Raw genomic sequence first — 25,605 nt, 5'->3', positions numbered from 1 at the left:
GGGATAGCTAGCTAAGTACAAACTACACGCTTTTATAACAATTACTTTTATCGAGTAACGTTATTTCACTGCGTACGTGTGAACAGGAAAGCAAAATAATCTGGTTGTTTTGTCTTTAAAGGGGCGTGGTTAATCCCCCCACATTTATCCTCTCACACACACACACACACAACTTCACTGTAACGTTAGACCGCGGGGCTCATAAACCGCTGTGACGACCGTTTGGAGAAGTAGCTAGCCAGCCAGCCCTCTCCCGGCGACAGGAAATGAAGAGGAGGCTACATAAGAAATACTTGGTTTTAATCCTGGCATATTCAGGTTTACTTCTGCTAATCCCATACGTGTTAGATTACAGGGATAAATCCGTTCACGGACTGCCGCAGCAACAGCCCAGATGCCCAGATTTGGAGAACACAGCGTTGCTATGGGATAACGGTTACAAACTTAACGCAAGCGAAGCAACGGAGCACGCCGTCAACCGGAGCCAGTCTCGGATACACATCTACTTGCATGCCACCTGGAGGACTGGCTCTTCGTTTTTGGGAGAGTTGTTCAACCAGCACCCCGATGTTTTTTACCTATACGAGCCAATGTGGCACATATGGCAGGCTCTGTATCCGGGGGATGCGGGCAGTCTCCAGGGCGCAGTGCGGGACATGATGAACGCTCTGTACCGCTGCGATTTCTCCGTCCTCAAACTTTACGCCGGCTCGCAAAACATCACCACTTCGTTCATATTCGGCTGGAAAATGAACAAGGTGATCTGCTCGGAGCCGCTGTGCGATGCGCACAAGCGACACGAAATCGGGCTGGTGAAAGAGGACCAGTGCGCCAAGTGCCAAAAGCGGGACATTAGGGAGCTGGAGAAGGAGTGTAAGAAGTACCCGGTGATGGTGATCAAAGGAGTCCGCGTTTTGGACCTGAGCACGCTGGTTCCTTTGATGAGAGACCCAGGGATAAACCTCCAGATCATTCAGCTTTTCAGAGACCCGAGGGCCGTGCACAACTCCCGCTTAAAGTCCAAACAGGCTCTGGTGAAGGAGAGCATCCAGGTGCTGAGGAGTAAGAAGCAGACCGACAAGTACAAGCGGCTGCTCGTGCCGAACAACAGGGTGAACCGGGCTGAGAGTTACGTCTCCAGCGCCATGGAGCTCATCTGCGACAACTGGCTCAGTGACATGATGCTGGTGATGAACGCGCCCCACTGGGTGCGGAGGAACTACCTCCGCCTCCGCTACGAGGACCTGGTCCTGAAACCCATGGAGGAGCTCCAGAGGCTGCTCCACTTCTCCAACCTGTCCACCTTCTCTGCTCTGGAGAAGTTTGCGCTGAACATGACGCACGGCCAGGGCTATTCGTCGGACAAGCCGTTCCTGATATCATCCAGGGATGCAAAAGAGGCTATATATGCCTGGAGGGAGCGACTCAGCGTCGTGCAGATCGACCAGGTGGAGGCCTACTGCAGCGAAGTCATGAGGCAGCTGGGGTATGAGAAAAGCAACATGGACAAAACAACATGAGGATGTCATGATGGGGAATCCATTGGTTAAGGTGAGAACACACAAAGCAAAGGGGGTTTAATCAACAGGTATGAAGGTTGAAAATCCACCGAGAAAGAAAACAGAAGAGGGCCCTCTACGGAAGAGGATTAGGGCCACTGGTGAAAAATGTATTTGAGTTCAGAATTCTGACTTTAAACTCAGAAAGTCAGAACTCAAATACATTTTTCACCCGTGGCCCTAATACACATCCGGTTTTTAAACTCAACTGACTCATGTCAGTGGGTCAAGGACGAAAAAGGGTTGGCAAGATGAGAAAACATTTAAAAAACTTTGAGAAAGCTTTGTTAAAGGCATTCTTGAGTTTCGTTAAATTGTATATTTTGTGTTATTGTACATTTTATTTAATTTGAAATAGGATTTGCACCATTTTTTGTTTTGTTTTACAAAGGTAGGACCAAATGGACCTAAAATGTCAAGTGGTGTAACCACAAAGGAATGACAATTATTTAATATTTCATCCACTACATTGTTTGTGAGTGCACTCAAATATACTCAAACCCGCAAATATAACTCTCTCATGTCCAAATTTCACCCAAAAATAGATTTTGTTAGGATTACTTTTAAATTAAAATTATATTTGTTATTGCAATATCAAGTGGTAGACGTGCTGGAAACATTTTTCTTAAAAATGTGTTTGTACTGTGGAGTAGAGTATAACATTTTTATCAAACATTAATTTACCTGCGCATGATCATATTTTCAAGAAAAATACTGGTTACCCCATTTGACACAAACCAGTTGCACCACCTGACGGGATGTTACTACAGTCACAAACCTTGTAAGTGACACTCTCAAAGTAGTTAATTGAACTTGGCGTTTCATTTCATTTCAGTGACAAATATTGAAATATATTTAAAACTCATTAGATTAAACAACTAACATCTTAACAAATTGTGTGTGTATATGTGTGAGAAAGAGGTAGATAGATGGGTAAAAGAGAGAGGGAGAAGCAAGTCTGTTTAGGGTTGTGCATGTCTTTTAACCTATACAGGATGTTTGTGGTTAAACAGAAACCATCCTTCAGGCTCCAGGTCTGCTGCTGTGCTCTGTGGCTGATGCTGATCCTTGACCTCTCACCTCCCTTTTTCACAGCAGACATTTTTGACTTGTCATAGTAGGAAAAGCACAGCTGAAATTGATAACCTTAACGATGGCTCAGTTCCACCAAGTGTCCCAGTAAGATATTTCAGTGAGTCAGCATGCACAATACCAGGGTCTCTCCTAAGTGGAATGGTTTTAAATACACCTGTGCTTTTCCTACTATGACATGTCTATAAAAATAGCTACTAATACCACACTGTAAAAACAAATACTCTGTTACAAGTAAAAGGCCTGCATTGGAAATGTAAAATTATGTAAGTATCATCAGGAAAATGTACTTAAAAGTATTAAAAGTAAAAGTACTCAATGCAGAAAAAACCTCACATTTTAGAAACTGGAAACGATCCAAACAGATCTGTCAATCAACTAGGCTAAGTGTTTAATGGTCTAATCATTTCAGCTGGACTTGTAGGTCGTTATATTGTTGAGTAGTTTAATTTATAATAAAATATTATATTTTATAAACTACATGTGTTTAATGTGTAAAGTAACTAATAACTAAAGCTGTAACATATGAATGTAGTGGAGTAAAAAGTACAATATTTCTCTCTGAAATGTAGCGGAGTAGAAGTAGAAAGTGGCATGAAAAGAAAAGACTCGAGTAAAGTACAAGTACCTCAAGGTTTTACTTAAGTACAGTACTAGAGTTCATGTACTTAGCTACATTCCACCGCTGACAGAGAGTACACATGGGGATCAGTGAAGTGTCCCATTTTTATTCATTAGACAAGGCAGGCAGCAACACGGTTTGAAAGTCCCCCTATTATTACTTCACTTGGATGTTTGAGCCTCACTGTGCACAGTTTGACACTCAGAGACCCTGTTTTCATTTCCATCTGTTGAAGGAGGAACATTTCTCTGTAAGAGACGTGTGCGTACAAGTATGGTTTTGTGACATCACAATGCGTTTGGGAAGCCATTCATGGTGCAACATGCAACTTACACAAGTATGATGTAGAAACATGAAGCCTGCAGTGCACATATACTGCAGGTTAAGGTCAATTACCTTTTCTTTTTTTTGTTGAAAAACCATAGCAGACACATTATTTTTATGTCATAAAACATGTCTGAATGGGGCCTTTTTATTTAATTTGATTGAATGTGATTTTACTGGCATAGTATACAGTCTTTAACACACACCACCTGTTGATTGTGATGATCTTTGGCATTACAGTTCTGCCTCAGATTATTTGATAACTGTGTTGCGGAGATAATAATGGACTCTGCTCTTGTGTTGTAGATACCAGCTCTGCTAGACACTCATTACCTATTAATATGTCACTGTGTTGCTGTTGATGTTAATGAATCACCTGTTAGATTTAACACAGTGTCACAGTAAAAGGAAGCATATTTATTTGGATGCTCATAAGCCTCTGATAATTTCAGGCATTCCAGCGTTGCCATTTGAAACACAAGTGACCCCATTGTAACAGATTTTTTTATAGCCATCAGAGCGAGACAGTCGCAGAAATGTTTCTCCCTCCTTAATGAGCGACTGATGCTGTTTAATAGAGGCCTCATTGTTTTCTCCTTGGCAATGCCGCGTCCTCTCATGGATAGCCGGGACGCTGGCAGCGGCTCGCTGGGCCTCAGACTCTGCTGCTGTTAAGAAGGGGATCATTGTATCCGGCTGTCCATGACGGGACAGAGCTCCCAGGGTTCCCAGCAGCCTGTCACCACCAGCTCTCACAAGCAGGTGGGCTGCCTGCAAGCCGCTAGTATGGAGCAGCGGGTTGCCCCTCGCGTCACCTCCTCCACCCGGACTCGAACACCGTAGAGCATATGGAGTTATATTACTATCTTTATTCAAGAGCGCATTATTTCAATTTGAGAGCATTTCTCACTGATATTACGTTCACATTTCTTGCTCTCACACTCAAATAGTCACTGCTCGCGCTCAAAACCTTGCTTTCACACTCAAATAGTCACTGCTCGTGCTTGATTTGCTCTGCTTGTGCTCAAACTTTCTGCCTGGACTCAGATATTTTGTTGTTTGGACAGATTTCCTGCTCTCAGCTTTGAACCTTCTCCTCACACTCAGGCTGATTCTGCTCGCTTACAAATCTTGCTCTGCTCTCGGATTTCTCCTGCGCGCTCGGATTTTTTGGTGTTATAACCCTATCATAATTCAACAACCAATAGAATGCCAGCTGTAGTGTTGACCAATGAAATGATCCCTGCCCCGTTGAAGATGCGTTCAATTTACCGCTGAGGGCGGCTGCTCTGTAACCAAGTTTAGCTATGTAGCTACCCCCGCGCCGTCCATTGCTTTATTATAAGTATATGTCAACAATGTGCACAGAGTGGTCGATGCACTTTCACCTGCACCCGTCAGGAAACTGGAGAAAGCTTTGAAGTGGGACATATGAAGTTATGTCCACAACTACGAGGGTGAGTAACATAACTTAAGCACCTAGCTAGCTAGCTAACATGGCGCTAACATATAGCCTAGCTTGATGTCCATAAACAAATAGATTTTCTGTATTGTTTAGCTAGATTGAACAACATATGACGGACAGTATGTGTATATTTGATGACCCTACTTTGTATTTTTTCCTCATTTGGTTAACCATGTTCCTGGGATTTGGCTAATTTCATATTAGAGCCAGTAGTAAAAAGTGTAATATAACTGAAAGAACACAAGAAACTGGATTGTTTGTCAGTTTCTGCATCACTGTTGTGTTCACCAGAATTTAGTCTTCATTCCTTCATTTAACATTAGTCTGAAAATTATGAATTCATATCAGTCTGTTTAAAAAGTTGTAACATTAAGTACAATTTCACTATAATGAAAACAGATCTAGAAATGATATGGTTTCTTATTTGCTCCTTAAAATCAGTTATTTTTTAAATTAATACAAAGCAAACTGAAGTGAAAAAAAGTATTTTGTTTTACTTTCTTTTCATCCAGGTGGGGCTGAGGGGCTTGACCCCTGTTGATCTGTGTGTCATATCACCAGCCCATGAAAGCTAGAAGTCACCCTGCTGCTCCAGATCTACCTACTGTATGGCTGGCTACAGACTACAACCATCTGCTCCAGATCTACCTACTGTATGGATGGTTACAGACTACAACCATCTTCTCCAGATCTACCTACTGTATGGCTGGTTACAGACTACAACCATCTTCTCCAGATCTACCTACTGTATGACTGGCTACAGACTACAACCATCTGCTCCAGATCTACCTACTGTATGGCTGGTTACAGACTACAACCCTCTTCTCCAGATCTACCTGCTGTATGGCTGGTTACAGACTACAACCCTCTTCTCCAGATCTACCTACTGTATGACTGGTTACAGACTACAACCATCTGCTCCAGATCTACCTACTGTATGGCTGGCTACAGACTACAACCATCTGCTCCAGATCTACCTACTGTATGGATGGTTACAGACTACAACCATCTTCTCCAGATCTACCTACTGTATGACTGGTTACAGACTACAACCATCTGCTCCAGATCTACCTACTGTATGACTGGCTACAGACTACAACCATCTGCAAGTTTTGTTTGTAGTTAACATCAACAGCTGCACTAAAAGTCTCTTGGGTTCATATGGGACTTGGTTGTTCTCCATACTGCATCATACACTATTGTTTTGTTATTAGTACAGACAACAGTAAGTATCATTACTTAATCACAGTATATATTATTCTGGTGTACACTGTTGACTTAACTCACTGCTATTGATTATACATCACTTTAGCTTGCCACTACCTCATAACTTTACCTTAATTGCTCTTGTATAGTTAATTTATCTTCTACTAGTTGTATATACCTCCTTTTAATTGAATTATTCTTATCTTATCTTTTTTCATAACCCTGCTCACAAACTCACCTGTACCTGGGTCATCTGTTTGCCAATATCAATGTTCCTGCTACAGTAAATCCTATAGGCAAATTGTACTGCTTCACCGTAGTATGAATCATACACTTTTAAGGTTTTGTGTGAAATATTGTGCAATTTGTTATGAATTACTCATAGTTTCGACAATGTAAATTAAAGCTATTTACCAAGTGTCAGCTCTGGTCAATTTAATTGTACTGTTTGTTTTTTTATAAATGTTATGGAAAATGAAAAACCATTTGCCTTGATCAGGGTTTTAATTTGTCGCAAATATGAACATTGTTTTAATAATCTCTTATTGCTCTGAAAAACTACAATGATTTAAGAAATATCAGTGATACTTATCAACATTTATTGAATTGATTGAATATATTGGCAGACATTACAGGCACCTATTCATGTCAACAGATAAAACAATAGTTTGTTCTCTCTTTTATCACTTTGATTACGCAGTTGATGGTGTAGAAACGTGTGAAGTCCTTGTAGATCTCTGGCACTTTGAGGACAGACAGATCCAGCAACTCTCCACTGTTGTCTTTATATAGTATGCTCCTATTAAAGACAAATTCATAGACATCAACACATAATATATTAGGTATACATAGCTTTTAACATAACATCATTACTATCTTACCTTGTCTGATTTGGTTTTGTGGATATCAGTAATTTTCTCTCCCAGGCCTGGTTGTGTGTGGATTTAAGCAAGAAACATACATGCACATAGTGCATAGACCAGTGTGCTGTGATGCAGCTCAACAGGGATACTTCAGTCACACCTGAAAGAAGAGAAACAAACAAACAAAATACTTGTTCTTTTCTGCTCAGTTTGCTTTGTATTAATTAAAAAACATTTAAGTTGCAAATAAAGCACATAATTTCTAGATCTGTTTTATTATAGTGGTGAAATTGTACTTAACAGACTGATAGGAATTCATAATTTTCAGACTAATGTTATATGAAGGAATGAAGACTAAATTCTGATGAACACAACAGTGATGCAGAAATCCAGTTTCTTGTGTTCTTTCAGTTATATTACACTTTAGTTTTTACTACTGGCTCTAATATGAAATTAGCAGGAACATGGTTAACCAAACAAGGAAAAATACAAAGTGAGGTCATCACATATACTGTCCGTCATATGTCGTTCAAACAATCATGTCGCTAAACAATAAAGAAAATCTATTTGTTTATGGACATCAAGCTAGGCTATATGCTAGCGCCATGTTAGCTAGCTAGCTAGGTGCATAAGTTATGTTACTCACCCTCGTAGTTGTGGACTTTCTCCAGTTTCCTGACGGGTGCAGGTGAAAGTGCATCGACCACTCTGTGCACATTGTTGACATATACTTATAATAAAGCAATGGACGGCGCGGGGGTAGCTACATAGCTAAACTTGGTTACAGAGCAGCCGCCCTCAACAGACGTTCTAACGTAAATTGAACGCATCTTCAACGGGGCAGGGATCATTTCATTGGTCAACACTACAGCTGGCATTCTATTGGTTGTTGAATTTTGATAGGGTTATAACACCAAAAAATCCGGGTACGGGAGAAATCCGAGAGCAGAGCAAGATTTGTGGCGAGCAGAATCAGCCTGAGTGTGAGGAGAAGGTTCAAAGCTGAGAGCAGGAAATCTGTCCAAACAACAAAATATCTGAGTCCAGGCAGAAAGTTTGAGCACAAGCAGAGCAAATCAAGCACGAGCAGTGACTATTTGAGTGTGAAAGCAAGGTTTTGAGCGCGAGCAGTGACTATTTGAGTGTGAGAGCAAGAAATGTGAACGTAATATCAGTGAGAAATGCTCTCAAATTGAAATAATGCGCTCTTGAATAAAGATAGTAATATAACTCCATAAGAGCAGAGATCTCCGACAGGGGGACCTCAGAGTTACTGCAGAGTCAAAGTTAACTTTATCATTCATTGGGCATCGAGAACCGGTTCCAACTAGGGCTGCACAATTAATCGCAATTTTATCGAAATCGCAATATGGACTAGTGCAATATCCAAATCGCAGGGGAGGCGCAATATTTGTTAAAGGCAAAATATGTGTCAAACCATTCTGAATGAAGTATTGTGGTGCTGCAGAGACGTCCCGTCCTACACATCATATCCTACAGACTACAGAAAACATCTTTGTTTGGTACAGATCCTCGCAAAAAAAATCACACATTTTTTGAATATACATATGTATATATATTTCAATGAAAATGAGAATAATGATACAAAAATGATAATTTCCTCCATTATCGTAAATCATATCGCAATCACAATATCAGTCAAAATAATCGCAATGAGATATTTTCCTCATATCGTGCAGCCCTAGTTCCAACTTTGTTTCAAAAATTACGATTCCAATGAAATCGTTTCTTTATTGGAATCGTTTGGAAAATTTGGTTTTGAATCCGATCATCTGTACCAAATTTAACATGTGCAAGTTTTGGTTTCCGTAGCGGCACAGGAAGCGGTGCTCTAAAGTGTAGCTGAAAATCCTCCCCATTGAATCATTATAAAATGTTCCTCTTATCTGTGAAATAGGCATGTGACCCGTTTCAACTCCACCCCTCAAAGAATCGGAATCAGGGAATCGATAAGAACCGGAATCCAAAGGAAGAATCGCGATTGGAATCAGAAATGATAAAATGAAAACGATGCCCCACCCTAGGTCTTACACATCTCCTATAAAGAAAAGAAACACAACACTTTAAAATATGGTCAGTACGCACAGACAACAGATGCATAAAACACTCAAACAATAAGCAATTCATAACCAACAATACAATTAGTATCTAAAGTGCAATATTCGCAGTGATGAAGGACAAGTTAAAGTGCCAAAGACAGTTTCAGTATTTCACTGTGACGTCTAACTGCTGTAAGCACAAATATTATTGTTCATTGTTTTCACAAATTAAAATGTCTTAACATGAATTCAACATATTATTAGCAAATACAAATCATCCTATTTGGGGGACAAACACATTGCTGATAGGCTTACTGGCCGATAGGTAAGGTAGTCACTAAGGTAGCCATCCACAGATCCGGTTCATCCTAAGGATTCACTGGGCCACATCTATGTTTAACATTGTTAACAACAGTGATTTATAAAATCATGGCAACAGTTATTTTAATAGATTAGTATCCTATGTACTAAAAGGCTAAACTAAAGGCTTCAGGCTGCCCTACACGTTATTGTAGGCCCAGTTTAATATGCAACTTCATTTTATGCAATATATGTAGTAGGCGGTCCCTTAAAAAAACACTGAAGACCCCTGAGGTCATGGATATTATTAATCCTGTTGTGTTTGTGGTCCTTATCCTCTGTTTTGTGCGTCAGCATGCAGCTTTATAATAACATAATATATCCTCAGCTGACAATTTTTTTTGTACTCTTCCAGGGGCCCGGTATTCTACGCTGAGGGCAAAAGGTGGAATAGCAAAACAAGCAGCTGGAATGTGGTCCGCTGGGAGCTCCGAAGCATGGCTCTTGGGTTTGTTTTCCTTCAGCCGAGGCGGCTCCATGAACTGGAGAAAATCCAAGTGGAAAGACCAGCCAATCACAGACAGATGAATTTAGAAACGGGGAGAAGGCAGCTTTTATTTTTATTTTTTTTTACAGTGTTACATGTTTAACACCAGCAGGGTGTATGCAGATAGAGAGAATGAAGGAGAGGAAATAAACAAGAAGAGAAAGGTGAGGCTGGTTAGTTACACTGGCCAGCCTCTGTCCTTCTGTCCCTTTAAGTAGCACTAATCCATCCTCAAATCCCCTGCAGGCAAGTGCCATAAAAAGCCTGAGATGGGTCCTTCTTGGGAGATGACCGCCAGGATCCAGGGTGGCAGCGTCGGGTTCGCTCTCACCTGCGTTGCTTATCCGTCCAGCCTAAGACTTAACCACAGTTGGCTCACTAACAATGCCAATGTAGAGAGCTTTGAAAGAAGAAACTACAGTGTTTTCTGGATAAGAGGCCTAACTGAGAAACTATTGTTCCGCCCCCGGCCCCTCAGGAATCCAGACAGCTGCAGCGCCCCACTCACAAAACACTCACATGGGTGTGAAATGTTGTAATATCCCACAAACGTGTCTTGGAGAGCTGCCTGCGTCCTCTGCCAATGAACTTTTTTGTTGTTGTTTTTTTTGCAGGTTTTCACAAACACAACAGACGGTACTGATTCATATTGTGTATCGTTCTTACTGTTTATAGTTTTTGTCTTAAATATTGTAAAATGCTGTGACATCCCTCCGGCTAAGGATGTGTTGAGAGAAAGGGGTCAAAAGTTTACCAGCATCCACGTGTTCAACTTTAGAAGTTGGTTCTGTAATTATTGTTTCTAGGTTGGAATGCCTGAAGATGTTCTCTTGTCGAAGAAAGACATATTATTTAAACTGACCTCAATAAAGAGTTGGTAAAAACTACAGAGGAGGGAAATGTGTGTGATTACTGTGAACTTAACTTGATCAGTGTCTTCACATAGATGAGTATCATTAATCATTAATAATCATATATAACTAAAGGCAAACTGAGCACATTTGTTATTTCAGAAGAGTGTATCAAACCGGTAGCCCTTCGTATGACTCAATACCCATGAAGTAGCTCTCAGTTTAGAAAAGGTTGGCGACCCCTGCCCTGGAGTTTAACCCTTCGTGGGATAACTATGACCCGGATGACTGAGAGCCTTCAGACGTTACGGTATATAACTGCACATGGCATTATAATGTGTGTACTCAGTGTGCATTAGTGTATATTTTGAAATTTTAATGGAGTTTGCATACTGGCTGAGCTATAAATACAATAGATGCCTATGGGGATTGAATTCAAATATCAATAACTAAAATATATCAAATATAACATTTACCTCTATGACAACATAATTTGACATCTGAATCGTCTTGGTGGCATTAAAAGTTAACAATAGGGGCAAATTATGGAATATAGGGGTCTCTTTAAAAAGTCATGTTTTCTTTTTTTTAGATATATCTATAGCCGCTTTCTGACCGGAGGGATTTTTGCAGTTCCTAGAACATAACGTTCCTAGAACCCTTTTTTTTCTCGTGTTCCAACTTGACCAATTTGGGGATTATTAAGTTCCTCTGGCCACAGTTCCTGTAACTCTTTCAGCTCCTACTTCAGGTCAGGGTCTTTGCCCTTTTCCGCATAGTGGTGGTTAGATGGCTGTGTTCTAATAACAAAAGGTCAGTTCCTATGGCTCTTGGCCAGTGTGAATGCTAATGGCAAAAACGGTTTTGGGGGAAGAGTAGTTAGAAGAACTGTTTAGAAGTGGACTGTTCCTTTAACTACGTTCCTGTAACTACTTGGTCAGAAAGAGGCCAAGTATAATGAAAATGTATTCAACTTTTATGGCAATGCAGGATATGTGTAATGTAAACATTTTTCAAGTTACAGGTGAGCACAAATGCATGTCAGTTAACCCTAAAGAATGCAAACTGCCTTTGAGTGCTTCTTAGACCAAATGAACACAAGTTTGACAATTTTTATTAACATGTTGACATGCAAACCATGGTATGGTAGAACCAGGCAGCCAGTTGCTACTAAAAACAACAGGTGCACATAGTCACATTTGAGCTACATCTCATATTTCTCAGGTACACAGAGAGCATGTAAATATAGCCAGCAAGACAACTGACAGCACAACAGTCTGGAGATAGGAGTGCACATGAAGGTTATATAAGAGTCCCACGAGTGTCCTCTGCTTGAGGTAAAGTGCCAAACTCTGCTCGTTTATTTTCCTGCAGCCACCAGTTAGGTCGTCCATGATGTTGCTGTCCATAAGGTGCTACTACGTCTCGAGGAAAAACTGTCTCCTGCCCGTGGCGACAAATGAGAGTACTTGGTCCGTCTTTTTTCTTTTCCGTTAATAGATATAGCCAGAATGGAAAGGAAATTCTTAACAGACATGATCAAAAATCACAGTTCTGTCTGATTTTTAGAGAAAACATATCTGCTGTAAGTTATATTATATTGTATCTTGAAGATGTGTCAATATCACAGAAGAGATGGTGTAAGCATCAGTCCAATAGCAATGGTTTGTTGAGACAAAATGGCGAATATCGCTATCACCAGACTGTGAAAGGAGATGTTCGACAGAGAGCACAGCTCCACATTACTTCTCACTCCAGCTAGAATTTAAATAGCCATGGTTAAGTACAGCTTGGCAACAGCTTACATAACTAAATTCATTTCCTCTTTGCAGGTCCCCAGTGAGCCATGAAAACTTGTGTGGGGCTTCTCCCCTTTCACAATCGTGCCTTTCACACCTGCCCTTGTGTACTCACACATAAAGGCAGCAGCCACTGTGTGCAGTGCCGTCCAAGTAGAAAACAAAAGACGACACGTGCTGTGGTGAATTTAAAACGGGGAGCGGTACGGATGTCTAGACGTGGTTAAAAGGGAACACAAAATGTGTCAAGTTCCGGAAAAATGAAAGAACAAAAAAACCTCCTCCTAGTACTCCCAGAGCGCCAGCCTTATGGGCCTGGGTACGCCTCTGTTAACCCAGAAAAGTCTCACAGCTAATACGCTTCTATTTACATTTATTAGATAAAAGCTAAATATAACATCTTGAGGAGAGGGAAATATGACCAAATATTTTCCCTCTTAATCATGCTGCGCAGGAGGAAGGGTTCACGCAAAACGGTGAGGAAATGTAATAACAAGGTCACATAAGAGTAATTGATGCAGTATAAATATTTTATAGTTCACATGGAGCGCTGCAAATCAACCTGTAGGATAACAATAGGTTCAGTGTTCTGTAGTCAAATGCCAGACAGAGACTCATGCAGTGGGTCACTGTCGTACGGAAGAGGATCAGGGCCACGTGTGAAAAATGTAGGCTACTTGAGTTCTGAGTTTTAATTCTGAATTTTGAGAAAAAAAGTCAGAATTCTGAGTTGTTGTTTTTTGGTTTGTTTTTTTAAAGTCAGAATTCTGAGTTTAAACTCAGAACTCAAAAACACTTTTCACACGTGGCCCTGATCCTCTTCCGTACGGTCTTGTATTGAGGATTTGCATGTTGAAGATGAGTCTTGATACCACCTATCTCATTAGCCACAGGTGAAATTATGTCATCATACTGTATAGTGTAAGCTGCATTGGATGTCACACTTGCCGTGAACACAAGATCTAATCTAATGTTGAGACAACATGCAGTAATAGGGTGCCAAACCAGAAACTGCAGAGTGGTTCACATCATTTATGGTTAGGAGCGCTAAAGAGAACAAAGGGTGTTCTCATTTATTATCAGTGGACTGCTTTGTCAGGTAAATTAAGCAAGCTAATTTTACTGTAATGTGATAATTAGCTAGCTTTATAGGCTCTGGTAGAAGAATTTGTTACCTTTGGACTGAACTAGGCTAGCTGTTTCCCTTCTGTTTCAAGTCTTTGTGCTAAGCTAACATAACTGGCTGTAGGCTATAGCTTCATATGAGATATATTACAGATATGAGAAAAGGTATTTCTTTTATTATGTAACTCTCCTCCAGAAAAATAAATTCCCCAAAACTATTGCTTTGACATAATCATACACAAAAGACGTTTAAAAGCATTGCATCATGTTCTACAAAGTCAGTCTATAGGACTTATGTTTGCAAAATTAAAATGTATGGTGACAAATAAGAATGTAGTCTTTAAAAAAATCCACTGTCACTATCAAATAAAGGGAAAAGCCCCAAAAAATAATCTTTAACCCTCCCGTTGTCCTCGGGTCAAATTCGACCAATTTTCAAAAAGTTTCTATATCAGAAGTTATTGTTTCTTTCAACCAAATTGTCATCAGTTCACTATTTTCATTGAATTTGGGTGTTTTATCCAATTCTTTTGCATTTGAAGAAAAAAATTGATAGAACGTTGAAAAAACAACAAAAACTTCAAAAAAGTGCAAAAAATCGACCAAGACATTGGAAAAAGTGACAAAAAACTTGTAAAAAAAAAAGTTACAAAAAACGTCAGGAAAAGTGACAAAATAAGGTGAAAAGCCACAAAAGTTTCAAAAAAAACGTTGAAAAAAAAAGTCTAAATTTTTTTTGGCGAATATTTTTTGGGCTTTTCCGCCTTTAATGGATAGGACAGCTAGGTGAGAAAGGGGAGGGGGGGGGGGAAGACATGCAGGAAATCATCACAGGTTGGACTCGAACCCTGGATCTCTGCGTCGAGGCATAGAGGTTCTATGTTTATGTGCGCCTGCTCTACCCGCTGAGCAACCCGGCCACTTAATTTAAAATGTTTACCCAGAAAAAAAAAAGTTGCATGGTCAACGGGAAGACAACACAAGGGTTAAAAAAAAATAATAATAAAAAATATGTGAATGAAAACAGGTTCTATGGGTACCCACAAGTCTCTCCTTTACAGACATGTCCACTTTATGCTAAACCCATGCAGTTTGGGCAATAACCATGCAGCTTTTCTCATGCAGTATAAATGTGGTATTTTCGCCTATTCTAAAATGGTGTATTTGAATATTTTTGCATACTGGAATCTGCATCTTTGAATTGCATACATTGGGTGTGACTGGAAAGCTGAGACTCTTCTGGATTCAATGAGAGGCTGGGATGGGGACTAACATTATCACACATTAATACAACTGGTATTCATGTGTGATGATGTCACAGCCATTGCAAGTTAGTTTTATGTTGTGTCGTGACCTCTTGGATACTCACAGCCTCATGAAACTTTACAACCACAAACTACAGACCTAGGGCATTCAGAGGATGTGTGGCTTTTCTAGGTATACTGACCATAATGGGGGTTTCCAAGCAGTTTCCAGAACAGAAGTGCTCCCCATCCAATGGCCTAAAAAATGAAATTCTTGCAGAAATCCTCCCACCCCCCAAAACAATGTATTGTATGTATGTGTTCCTCAAGGTCTTTGTGTCCTAATGTGGTATTTTGGAGGGATTTCTGACACTTTCTATCAATACTTTGAATGGTACAAAATGGTTAAATTGTGCACAAACTCTGTGTAACAAATAATTATTAACCCAAAAACTGCTGCAACAACTTATGAGACGTAAGTGAGCATGAGAATGGCCATCATGAACTCTACTGAGCTCTTATACACTTTCACAATTTAATTACCGTAATATTTATATCTGATTAATAACTAGAAATACTTGACACACAGTGCTGAGCTGCATTAATCCTCAGGTCCCCAGCTTTCAGATGCTATATACCACTTCTATGTGGAATCTACTGTTGACCTGCTATCACGCCCTAAACATCCCCTGTCCCCCACCCCTACCCCTCTAGGAAAAGGGGCCGCGGAACAACTAATCGATTTTCGAGAAAATCCTCAGATTTATTGATACTGAAAATAACTATTAATAAAATGGATGCATCTAATCATTTTAAATATTTTTAAAATCAGTAGGCAATGTAGATTTTTTGCAAAGCGTTCCAAATTATGATGAAGACCTGCTCTTTATTTCACAGTGCTGAAATTGCTCAGAGGGCACATCTCATGTCTGTTTTTACAGTTTTAGGAAATCAGCATTATCTCATAAGAAACAATACAATTAGCATCAAAACCCTTGCGTTCCTTGTTCGTGTTATTGTTATGAAAACCAGCCCAGCACACAGAAAAAGATCCAGTTCAAAGACTCGATACACATTTGTAACAGTCATGGGATGTAATGCACTGAAAGAAGCGGTCCCACTAGAGAGGAACAAAGCTCTGCATTGTAGCTATTTACATGCTCACATTCTTCACCCCCGTTACTTTGCCCATGACAGGCTGTGTAGGCTGAGAGGGGAACACATCCACTGGCCCGCTCTCTCACATGCCACAGTCTCCTCCACACAGATAGGTTTGTGTGAAACAAAGGACATCCTCACAAACATACCAAACACTGGTCTATTAGCAGCTTCAGATGAATGGTACAAATATGCCAGAGAACTCGGTTTGATCTATAAACTATTCAAGTTTGGTTAGTGTGGCCTCATTTCTGAATCTACATGTAGATGGGGTGTGATTGCAGAGAGAGCCTTTTCTCAGCTGTGTGGTGGTTTTCTCTTCTTCTTTTCCACTCCAGCTAAACATTTTCAAAAAAGCAGACTGAATCTCATATGTGGATATTTTATTTTGTCCTCACATCCTGCATAGAGGTGTCCCTCCTGTTTACGGAAACCATCAGTAAAATCGCAGTATAACAGCACGATCTCCTGACGCTCTAGAGGACACATGTCTTCTGGAGATAAAAAACAAAACAAAAAAAACTCCAGCTCTGTAATGAGGATGAAATGCTCCTTGAGCTCTGCTCCCGGGCCTGGAGGGAACCCTCCCCCTCTAATCTATTCCCACATGTCCTCTCGGTCTTATCTCTGAAGGACTGGACGTTCTGCCTGCAAGATGTGTTGGTGGGGGGCTGAGGGCGAGGTGGTCTGGGGGTCAGGTCAGGGAGGTTGGCGGTGCAGGCAAAAGGAGGGCGAGGGTCAGATGTGATCCTCGATGGGGAAAACCAGGCGCGTGCCGCGGCTCAGCAGCTCCTGCTCGCGGGAGTCCAGCTCGCGCTCCAGCGCCTCCTCGGAGGTGCTGCCGCTCCTTTTGCCGTTGGCGCTCCAGCCCGAGCCTCCGGCCGCGTCGGCGCCACCGCCCGACGCCCCGTTGGCTGTGATGGCAGTGTCGCCGAAGGTGAACGTCAGGTCGCTGTCGTTACGGAGGTCAGAGTCGTGGTCCCTCAGCTGCTCGTGGTTCTGAAAACACATTCACAGTGGAACATGAGGGAAGGTATGGAGAACATGGGGGAGTCTTTCACACACACACACACACACACACACACACACACACACACACACACACACACACACACACACACACACACACACACACACACACACACACACACACACTGTGAACAGGTGGACAGACTGACATCAAGAGTGCAAAGGCTCATAAGGGACACTGTGGAGTTAGGCTACAGAAGGGAAGAAAGGCCTAGCCTTAGTAGGCCTAGCCTGTACTGCAGCAACTGGATTTAACCCTTGTGTGGCGTTCATATTTTTGTTACACAGCCAATGTTCCCGAGTCTGGTGGACCCACCACATTATAAAGGCTTTTAAATCAATACAGCCATAACAATTTATGTAAAAATACTTAACAGAAGTTTACTTTAGCTCAATTACCAATGATATATACATCATTTATGGTTCATATTTGCCGTTAACCCCTGTGAGATCACATTTATGATCATATGATCATTTTCGTTTCGTTTAAGGAAATTCAATTATAAAAAAGGTAAAAAAAAAAATAGAAACAAGATTTTTGATCATTATTGGTGCTTATTTTTTAGAACTTAATCAGAACAGGTGAAATTGCTTGAAATGTAATAAGTTTGTAACTTTGTGTGGGAATAGCAGGTGCAGAAAGACAACATTCCCACACACGGACACCTACACTCGCACACACATACAGACACGCACACACACACACACACACACACACACACACACACACACACACACACACACACACACACACACACACACACACACACACACACACACACACACACACACACACACACACACACAGCAGGCCCAGTTAGGAGGAGGACACAGTTACATTTCATAGCACCTACAATTATTACACAATTATTACACTCGGGTCCAGTAGACCCGAACACCTTACATGTAGTAATAGTAATAGTGTGTGTGTGTGTTGGGGGGGTGTACCGTGTGATAATAAATAAAACACAGGTCCCACAGACCTGAACACCATACAAGGGTTAAGTGAAGCTGAAACAAAACCAAAAACCATAGGAAACCACAGGCTGCACTAGAACAGGCACACCAACCCTACAGTGAACTAGTATATGTGCTGCCAGCTGTGAAATGGACTTGAATTGTTAGAAAAATGAGACACCCAATTTAAAAGCACAAATTGCATGCTGGGTAAGTACTGAATAGCTCTAAAATTGTAGCATGAGGTTCTCCCAGCTCTAATTGACTGGCTGACAATCAATAGTCTGCCCATGTCCCAGGGGGGGGAACAGGATGATTCAACGTCGGGTCAACAGGGATGAATCAAATGAAAGGACCGGGGGGAAAAAAAGAAAGAAAGAAATTACATAATCCGTTCTCTCCAACAATTATCCAGAAGAGGAAATGGGGAGGGGGAGTCCTCATGTAGTTAAAAAGGGTATGGCACCTTTTTTTTTTCTTTTTTAAATTGTGACACAAATATTAACTGCAGAAGTAAAAATAAACATATTTAGATTCATTATAAATGAATATCAAATGCTAATGTATAACATGTGATTGTATTACAATGAATGTGGGCACTGTAGTTTATTTTGAGTTGATCCCACATACACCATTGTGCAGCTATCAATACTCTACATTACAACATGTTAACAGCTTGGAGCAGCCACACAGCCCACATGAGCAGCGGGACTTGTCTATAGGTCGGCTGCAGTACATCTACAGATTCAAGGTCTCTATTTTTTTCTGTGTGACGCGCGATGCACAGCTAAAAGAGACCGTGAAAATGATCTTTTGACAATCATATGTGTATATGCAGAATATGTCACAGAAATAAAAAAAAAAAAACACTTTAGCCTTCTAGCGTTTATGTGGACAGAATCCCTTAATTTCTTAACAATTGGCTTTTATTATGAAATATATGCAGGACAAACTCAATATAGAAAGATAGGACTGGCAGTAGCAGCAGCAGTTTGTGGCACGGGCGTTATCCTCCCTCCTTTAGGGAGTCTTTTCAAAGCCTTTGGGCCTTTCATTTATAGCACACAATGTTATATTTATTGTTACATTTAGGGTTCGGTTTAGTTACTTTTCAAAGCTTTCAAGCCTGAAAAGTATATTCTACAACCACATTTTAAATGTTATACAATTTGGGGTTAATGGAAACCAAAGTTATCCTGTTTGTGAAACATTTAAATCCCTCCCCATTTCATTATATCCATGACCGAAGAGGAAACCATGCAAGGAGCTTTATTTAATCCTGCCTCTCCCCACTTGGCACCACAGAGCCCTGGACGGTCCTGATTATATGCTAACCAACAGCAACAAACAAGGAGAGGAAAACATAAATGGATCCAGAGCTGAGGACAGAACGACATTTAAATGACAAACAATCTACAGTAGGTCTACTTTGCAGTAAAGAAATACAATTTAGATTTTAGAACCCGACAGTGCAAGGCTTTTTGGGTTACTGTGAAAGGAGAGTATAGTAGCCAAAAGCCTCCAAGTCAAAGTATTTCACAAAAATGAAAAGGGGAATTGGCCAGAGTGTGACCGCGCGGTCAGTGGGTGTTTCTGTGTTTAAAATATCAGAGCGTAGTGTCTTTCAGAACAGTGATCATCATTGAGGTGGCACTAAAAAGGGCCTTTTGTAATGCAAAATGGCTTCTCAACTGTCCATTTTTTCCTCTTGCTGAAGCGTTGTGCTTTGTGTGTTACTGGCAGGCACTGAGAATACTTTGATGCTATTACTGTTTTCCTGAGAGAAGAACCTTCAGTATTCACAGAGAGCATTTGCAATTGATCAATGGTTTTGCTATACTATTTATTTGCCTCCGCAGTGCAGAACAGTTTCCTCTGGCCTCTGTGATTACTGAGAAATAATTTGCAGCTTTTGCATTTCTTAATTCTTTAGTAACACGATTTCTTAGACTTTTGTATACAGCCATGTCATTATTGAGAAGCTTCTAATCGCAGTTCGTAGAGCTAGAGCCCCAGTTGTTTCATACGTTTTCAAATTGAGTCATTTACCCAAGGTAAGGACGATTTCCAGTTGTTGTTTTGTTTTTTTAGTAACTTCCCAAAAATCCCTTCCACTATATTCATACGTTCATCACAACAATCATGTACATTATCTTTATCCATAACTTTATCCCACTGTATTTTATTTAGTTCACACTCCAGAGTTGGAAGATCACGTTTTGGGATGGTTAGTACATAGGGTTTGGATTGACGGGGAGTTGGGAAACGCTTTTTTGTCCACTTTCTTTATGTTCAAATCATGTTGTGATCAGACATGCCAGTCAGGGGCACCTGGGTAGCTCACCTGGTAGAGCAGGCGCCCATATATAGAGTGGTAAGGTCCAATTAGGTGAGGCGGAGTTAAAAGAGCTTCAGGAGAAGGGAAGATAGAAAGGACTTGGTGACTTGCTTGTGAGGTTGCCGTTTTGTTTGTTTAATGTTATTTTGCCTCAGTTTAAAGTTGTTGTATTTCTCAGGGTTTTGTGCCCTTTGCTTGAGTATTTTTTTTATTGTTTTGTTAATCAACACCACAGTTTTTGCACGTTTCCAGCTTCCAGTCTGCTTCTTTCAGGCGACCCCCCCCCTTCATGGGCCTTAGAATGAGGTGGGGGTTTGACACTCTGACTGGATAACATGCAGTGAAAATATTTTCTACAATGTGAATCTGCATTTTTCACAGATCACTGGTCATGTAGGAGTGCCACTGTGTATTTGCTGTGTGCATACTGTTATTTTAGTGCATGTGGACACTCACCTCATATGCCTGGGGGCTGGTCAGACAGCTCGCCAGCGGCCCACAGTAGGCGGGCAGAGTGGAGGTGAGAGGCGGGCCGCTGTGTGTCAGAATGGGCTTCAGATAACTGGGCAGTTATTAAGGGACAATGACCCAAAGAGCTCAACAAGACTGCAAAGGCTGGTTCAAGTGGGAGAATAGTTAATACCATAGCTGTACCACTTCTAATATGACATCCCTGATAAATGATGTACAAGCTTTAAACTAATGCTTTATTAAAAGGTTAATAAATCATGTATTCTTTAAAGATCAGTTATCAGCAGACCCAAACGGAATCTGCAGATCTTTTTATTTTTACAGTTTTCAGCAGTGATCCACAATAAAAATCCGAGGAATTTAGCGGACCGATTTTCTACTTGGGGTGGAGATAACATTCTCAGTTTTATTTCAATTTTTTTTTTATTCATTTAAGATCTGCAGATAGAATCTGAAAAATTGAAATAGGTGTATGCGAAATTCTGAACACTAATAAAATACAAATAAAAAAAAATAAAAAATAAAGATCTGCAGATAATCTACGAAAAATCTGTGGAAAATTCTGCAGAATTCTGCATCTGCAGATTCTGTTTGGCCCTGGTTATAAGCAATTAATAAGAACTTGGGTTGCTAGGTAGGTTTTTAATGTTTTATTAATGCGTGTATTTTAGTGTGTGAATTTTCATAGTATGTGTGTCTTCTTTTAAAAACTCTGTAAAATGTCTTTGAGTGTTGCGAAAAGCACTATATAAATAAAATGCAGTATTGTAATTATTATTAGGTTGGGAAAAACTGTTCTAAAACAACCTAGCAACCCAAATGTTGCTCTTATTTGAAAGGCTTATAACTGATCTATTAAGCATTAGTAAATCAATTATTAACCATTATTAAATCCATTAGTTACAGCTTATAGAGACATTATATAAAAGTGGTACCAAAATAACGGATAAAACACAGTTTACAGAAGCTAATTCCAGCTTAGTCTAGCAGTCGACTTTGATTAAAACAGACCGCGCAGTCAGTCATTTCCCTTAAGAAGTTCTCCTCCTGCAGTAACTAACCATACAAATAGTTGCATAATGTCTTCCAGCAGGATATATTTGGAGTTTAAATCTTTATGGGATTCTGTGAGTCCCAAGTCATTTTGTGATGCTTTGCAGCAGTGCAGCAGAGAGTGCTCTTGTTTGTAATTAGTCAGGCTGTATTGCATTCTGGGAAACCCAATGCCCTGTTCAACTACTGGTCGAATCACTGGAGCCTGTTTTGGGCAGAGAGGCTGTCTGCTCCCTGTCAGAACATGTATGTTTGAACAAAAATCTACCTCAGTTGTTGAAATCAGCAGTCCACTGCACAGTTGGCCACCCAGAAATAAAGTCACTAAAGTCCCTGTGTCATGTAGGTTTACCTCAGCCTCTGCAGCGCTGGGACTAGAGAGAAATCCACTCTGCTTGCCTCAGCTGCGTCTAGCACGTCACGAGGGAGAAAATGTCCACTGTAAAACACAGCTGCTCGGCTCAAAAGCAGGTACACAATCAGCCACCTGGGAAGGCAGTTGTTCCAGAGAGACGAAAGGAAGGAGGAGAGCACATCCTCCCTCCTTCTAAACAAATTTACTTGAGTCTGTTTTTGCAGCCAGTCTGAGCAGGGACAACAAATTTGATGGATTCATGTATATTATTGTGATCCCATAATCCAGGATGATCCAATAAAGACACCGGTTGTGATTGTGACTTTGATGGGTTGTACAGTGTACAAAGGGAAAATAGGCCCTGGACAATCATCCCATGCACCAGTTCAAACAATGAATTACCTTTAAAGCAAATGATACACATATTTTCTTTGGTTTTGTACAGTAGGGCACAGTAAGGATACTTGTGATCAAAGGTGTACCACAGTCTGAAGAGCCAAGCACTCTCCTGTTTGGTTTTACTTTGTCCTTCAGCCTGGGGGCCATCCTGGAGAAAGACATAGAAAAATCAACATGTTTTCATATTCAAGATTTGCTCTGTGAAAAAGATTTAAATTCTTGTTGCAATCAAGCTGTAATGATTGCAGTAATTCTTATCCAGTAAATTTGGTTCATTTGGTTGAGTTTTGTTCTGCTTCTCATCTTAAAGCACAATTATTTAAACATTTTATAATCGCTCTCAGACAATGAGTCATTTTGTATCTGACAAACAGACTACTTCCATATCTTTGGACTTGCTGACTGTGCTCCGCGTCGACATAATATTGCAGAAGTAAAACCGCTTCAGCGGCGGGAGCAGCGCTGACCTAGTCTATATCCACGATGTTCCACTTCCGGGATTGTTCCGTTGCCTCCGGAAATTCTGCCGGATGTCCCTCATTTCGGCTGGATGTCCGTCCCCTTCCTCTGTCTTTGTGTTGGTGTTCTAACCTCCGGTGGATTTGTGAGGACTATGGTTAACTGCTCCTCAGATCTCTGCAGGGTAAATCCAGACAGCTAGCTAGACTATCTGTCCAATCGGAGTTTTCTGTTGCACGACTAAAACTACTTTTGAACGTACACATGTTCCACCAAAACAAGTTCCTTCCTGAGAATATTTTACAGCGGCACTGTGGCTCTGCTCAGTGCCTAGCCGCGCCCATGAAGATTGTGATTGGTGTAAAGAAATTTTTTGGAATGCACCTCCGCAGCGCTATGGAGGAAGGTCTGGCAAAGTAAGACTAGCGTTGACCTAAAGCGAATAATAAATTAGTTCTGAATGAGATCCTCACCCCCTGTAAGACCTGGAAGCTGTCTCCACATGGCCCCGCATCTTGATCCGGGTCTACACCAACACTGGAACAAAGCAGAAAGAAAATATATTTAAAAAAAAACAGAACTATATAAAACAATTCTTATTCTTCTAAAACAAAATTCTCTGAAGTAACTAAATTACTACAAACACACTTACACATGTGTTTATTTCCAGCCCTTTATATTGTATGTCTGTAATTTCCCTTCTTGTGAGCTCTGCTGTTTTTGACCTTATTTTGTAGACTGTTCACTTTGAAACAGAAATAATCCTCTATCTTTTTGTGGCTACTGCACCTGCAGAATGCATCTGCATCTTTGTGGCTCCGATACGTGTCAGAAGATTCTTTAAAAGCCCACACATCAAAGTGCTAACTGCTAGAGGAGGCAGAAGAACTAGGTTGACCTATAACAGAGGAACTTAAATCTGCATAAAAAACAGTTAAAAAAGGGAAAACATCGGGGTTGTATGGAATTCCATCAGAGATTCTTCTACAGTATTTTGACATATTAGGATCTACCATTTTGCAGGCTTTGACTTTGGCCACAGAGAGGGGTACTTTCCACCAACAAACCAACACTGCGCTGATCTCCATTATGCCAAAGAAGGGCAAAAATCCTACGGATTGTTCAAATTATAGGCCCATCAGCCTCATCAGGACTGATATTAAGCTTTATTCCAAAGTCCTGGCTCTCCACTTAGAGCGCTTTATCAAGAAGCTAGTCCACCCCGACCAATCAGGTTTTATACCCAAGCGTCATGCTGCAGACAATATATGCAGATTATTTCATGTAATAGAAGAAGCCAAAAACCTCCCAACAACGGCATCAGTTTTATCAGTGGACGCGGAAAAGGCTTTTGACCACCTAGAGTGGAACTATTGTGGCAAATAATGGAGAGGCTTGGTTTGGGGGCCAAATTCATTAACATGGTACGTACTTTATATTCAAATCCCACGGCCATAGTCTCAACCAATGGCTTGCATTCACAGCCATTCCCCATCGAGCGGGGCTCGCAACAGGGATGCCCGCTCTCCCCCATGCTGTTTGCAATCTCTCTTGAACCGTTAGCCCAAGCCATAAGGCAAAAAAAAATATGTAATGTCCAGATTAAATCCAATAGCAGCTCAATATCATTATTTGCAGACGATATTTTGTTGTACATTTCTGATCTTGAGGACTCCATCCTGACTGGAAGTCTAAGACTGCAAGACCTTGCCTTCACAGGTGTGTGTCCAAAAACGTGTTTGCTAGCCTATGACCCTATTATCACCAACACATTGACCAACTTTAAACAGGTCAAGGAGCAAATACGCTACTCCAATGAGTGGCATTTGAGCACCCCAATTTGGCACAACATACACTTAATATCTGGTAACAAACCTTTTGTTTGTAACCAGTGGAGTGACAGAGGTATTTATACTCTAGACTAGCTATTCAATGATGAAGGTATGTTAAGTTTTGAAGACCTGAGAGCTAGCGTTCAGATCCCTAGGAAATCCTTCTTCCTTTATCTTCGCTAAAGATCAGCCCTAAAATGTTATGAAGTACCATGGGGGGAACAGTCTTGAGATGCCCCCAATCATTAAATGGCTTGTTGATTCTCCGGTGAGAGGATTAGTGTCCAGGATTTATGCTAAACTGATGCAAGTATCCGTAGGAGAACTTCCAATAGTAAAGAAATGGGAGTGAGAGCTGAGCTCGGAGGGGAACGTTATTAATTGGGAGCCAGTTTGGGACAACATTTCCCACTGTTCCAAGAACCCAAATCACCAGCAGATCCACTTCAACATATGCCATAGGACATATTAGACTCCTCAGAAGAGATATGTTTCTA

At 40.8% G+C, this 25,605-nt stretch overlaps 2 protein-coding genes and 1 long non-coding RNA gene across 4 annotated transcripts in view; 1 reads left to right on the top strand and 2 right to left on the bottom strand.

The window, feature by feature from the left end:
- Positions 1-132: 132 nt before the first annotated feature.
- Positions 133-10,925, top strand: chst7 (carbohydrate (N-acetylglucosamine 6-O) sulfotransferase 7). Its single transcript, XM_039810897.1, has 2 exons — positions 133-1,551; positions 9,907-10,925. Exon 1 carries the CDS (start codon positions 267-269, stop codon positions 1,518-1,520), a length of 1,254 nt encoding a protein of 417 aa, XP_039666831.1. The 5' UTR covers positions 133-266; the 3' UTR covers positions 1,521-1,551; positions 9,907-10,925.
- On the bottom strand, positions 6,726-8,050 carry LOC120565265. The gene is made up of 3 exons (XR_005640213.1): positions 7,778-8,050; positions 7,150-7,291; positions 6,726-7,067 (listed from the first exon to the last, which is right to left on the bottom strand). It is a non-coding gene; the product is annotated as an uncharacterized LOC120565265 (long non-coding RNA).
- Positions 10,926-15,911: 4,986 nt separating the features above from the next.
- Positions 15,912-25,605, bottom strand: part of slc9a7 (solute carrier family 9 member 7) — a 30,074-nt gene continuing 20,380 nt past the window's right edge. For both annotated transcript variants that reach the window (XM_039810974.1, XM_039810975.1), the window contains 4 exons: positions 23,750-23,813; positions 22,883-22,965; positions 20,996-21,101; positions 15,912-17,214 (listed from right to left, as the gene is read on the bottom strand). In XM_039810974.1, the coding sequence (XP_039666908.1) occupies positions 16,954-17,214; positions 20,996-21,101; positions 22,883-22,965; positions 23,750-23,813 (514 nt within the window). In that variant the 3' untranslated portion in view covers positions 15,912-16,953. The remainder of the gene's footprint in view (positions 17,215-20,995; positions 21,102-22,882; positions 22,966-23,749; positions 23,814-25,605) is intronic.

This window comes from Perca fluviatilis, chromosome 9, assembly GCF_010015445.1.
Source record: "Perca fluviatilis chromosome 9, GENO_Pfluv_1.0, whole genome shotgun sequence".
In the NCBI taxonomy this organism is placed as follows: Eukaryota; Metazoa; Chordata; class Actinopteri; order Perciformes; family Percidae; genus Perca; species Perca fluviatilis.
The sequence above is the reverse complement of the archived record's forward strand: the minus strand, read 5'-3'. Positions and strand labels throughout refer to the sequence as shown.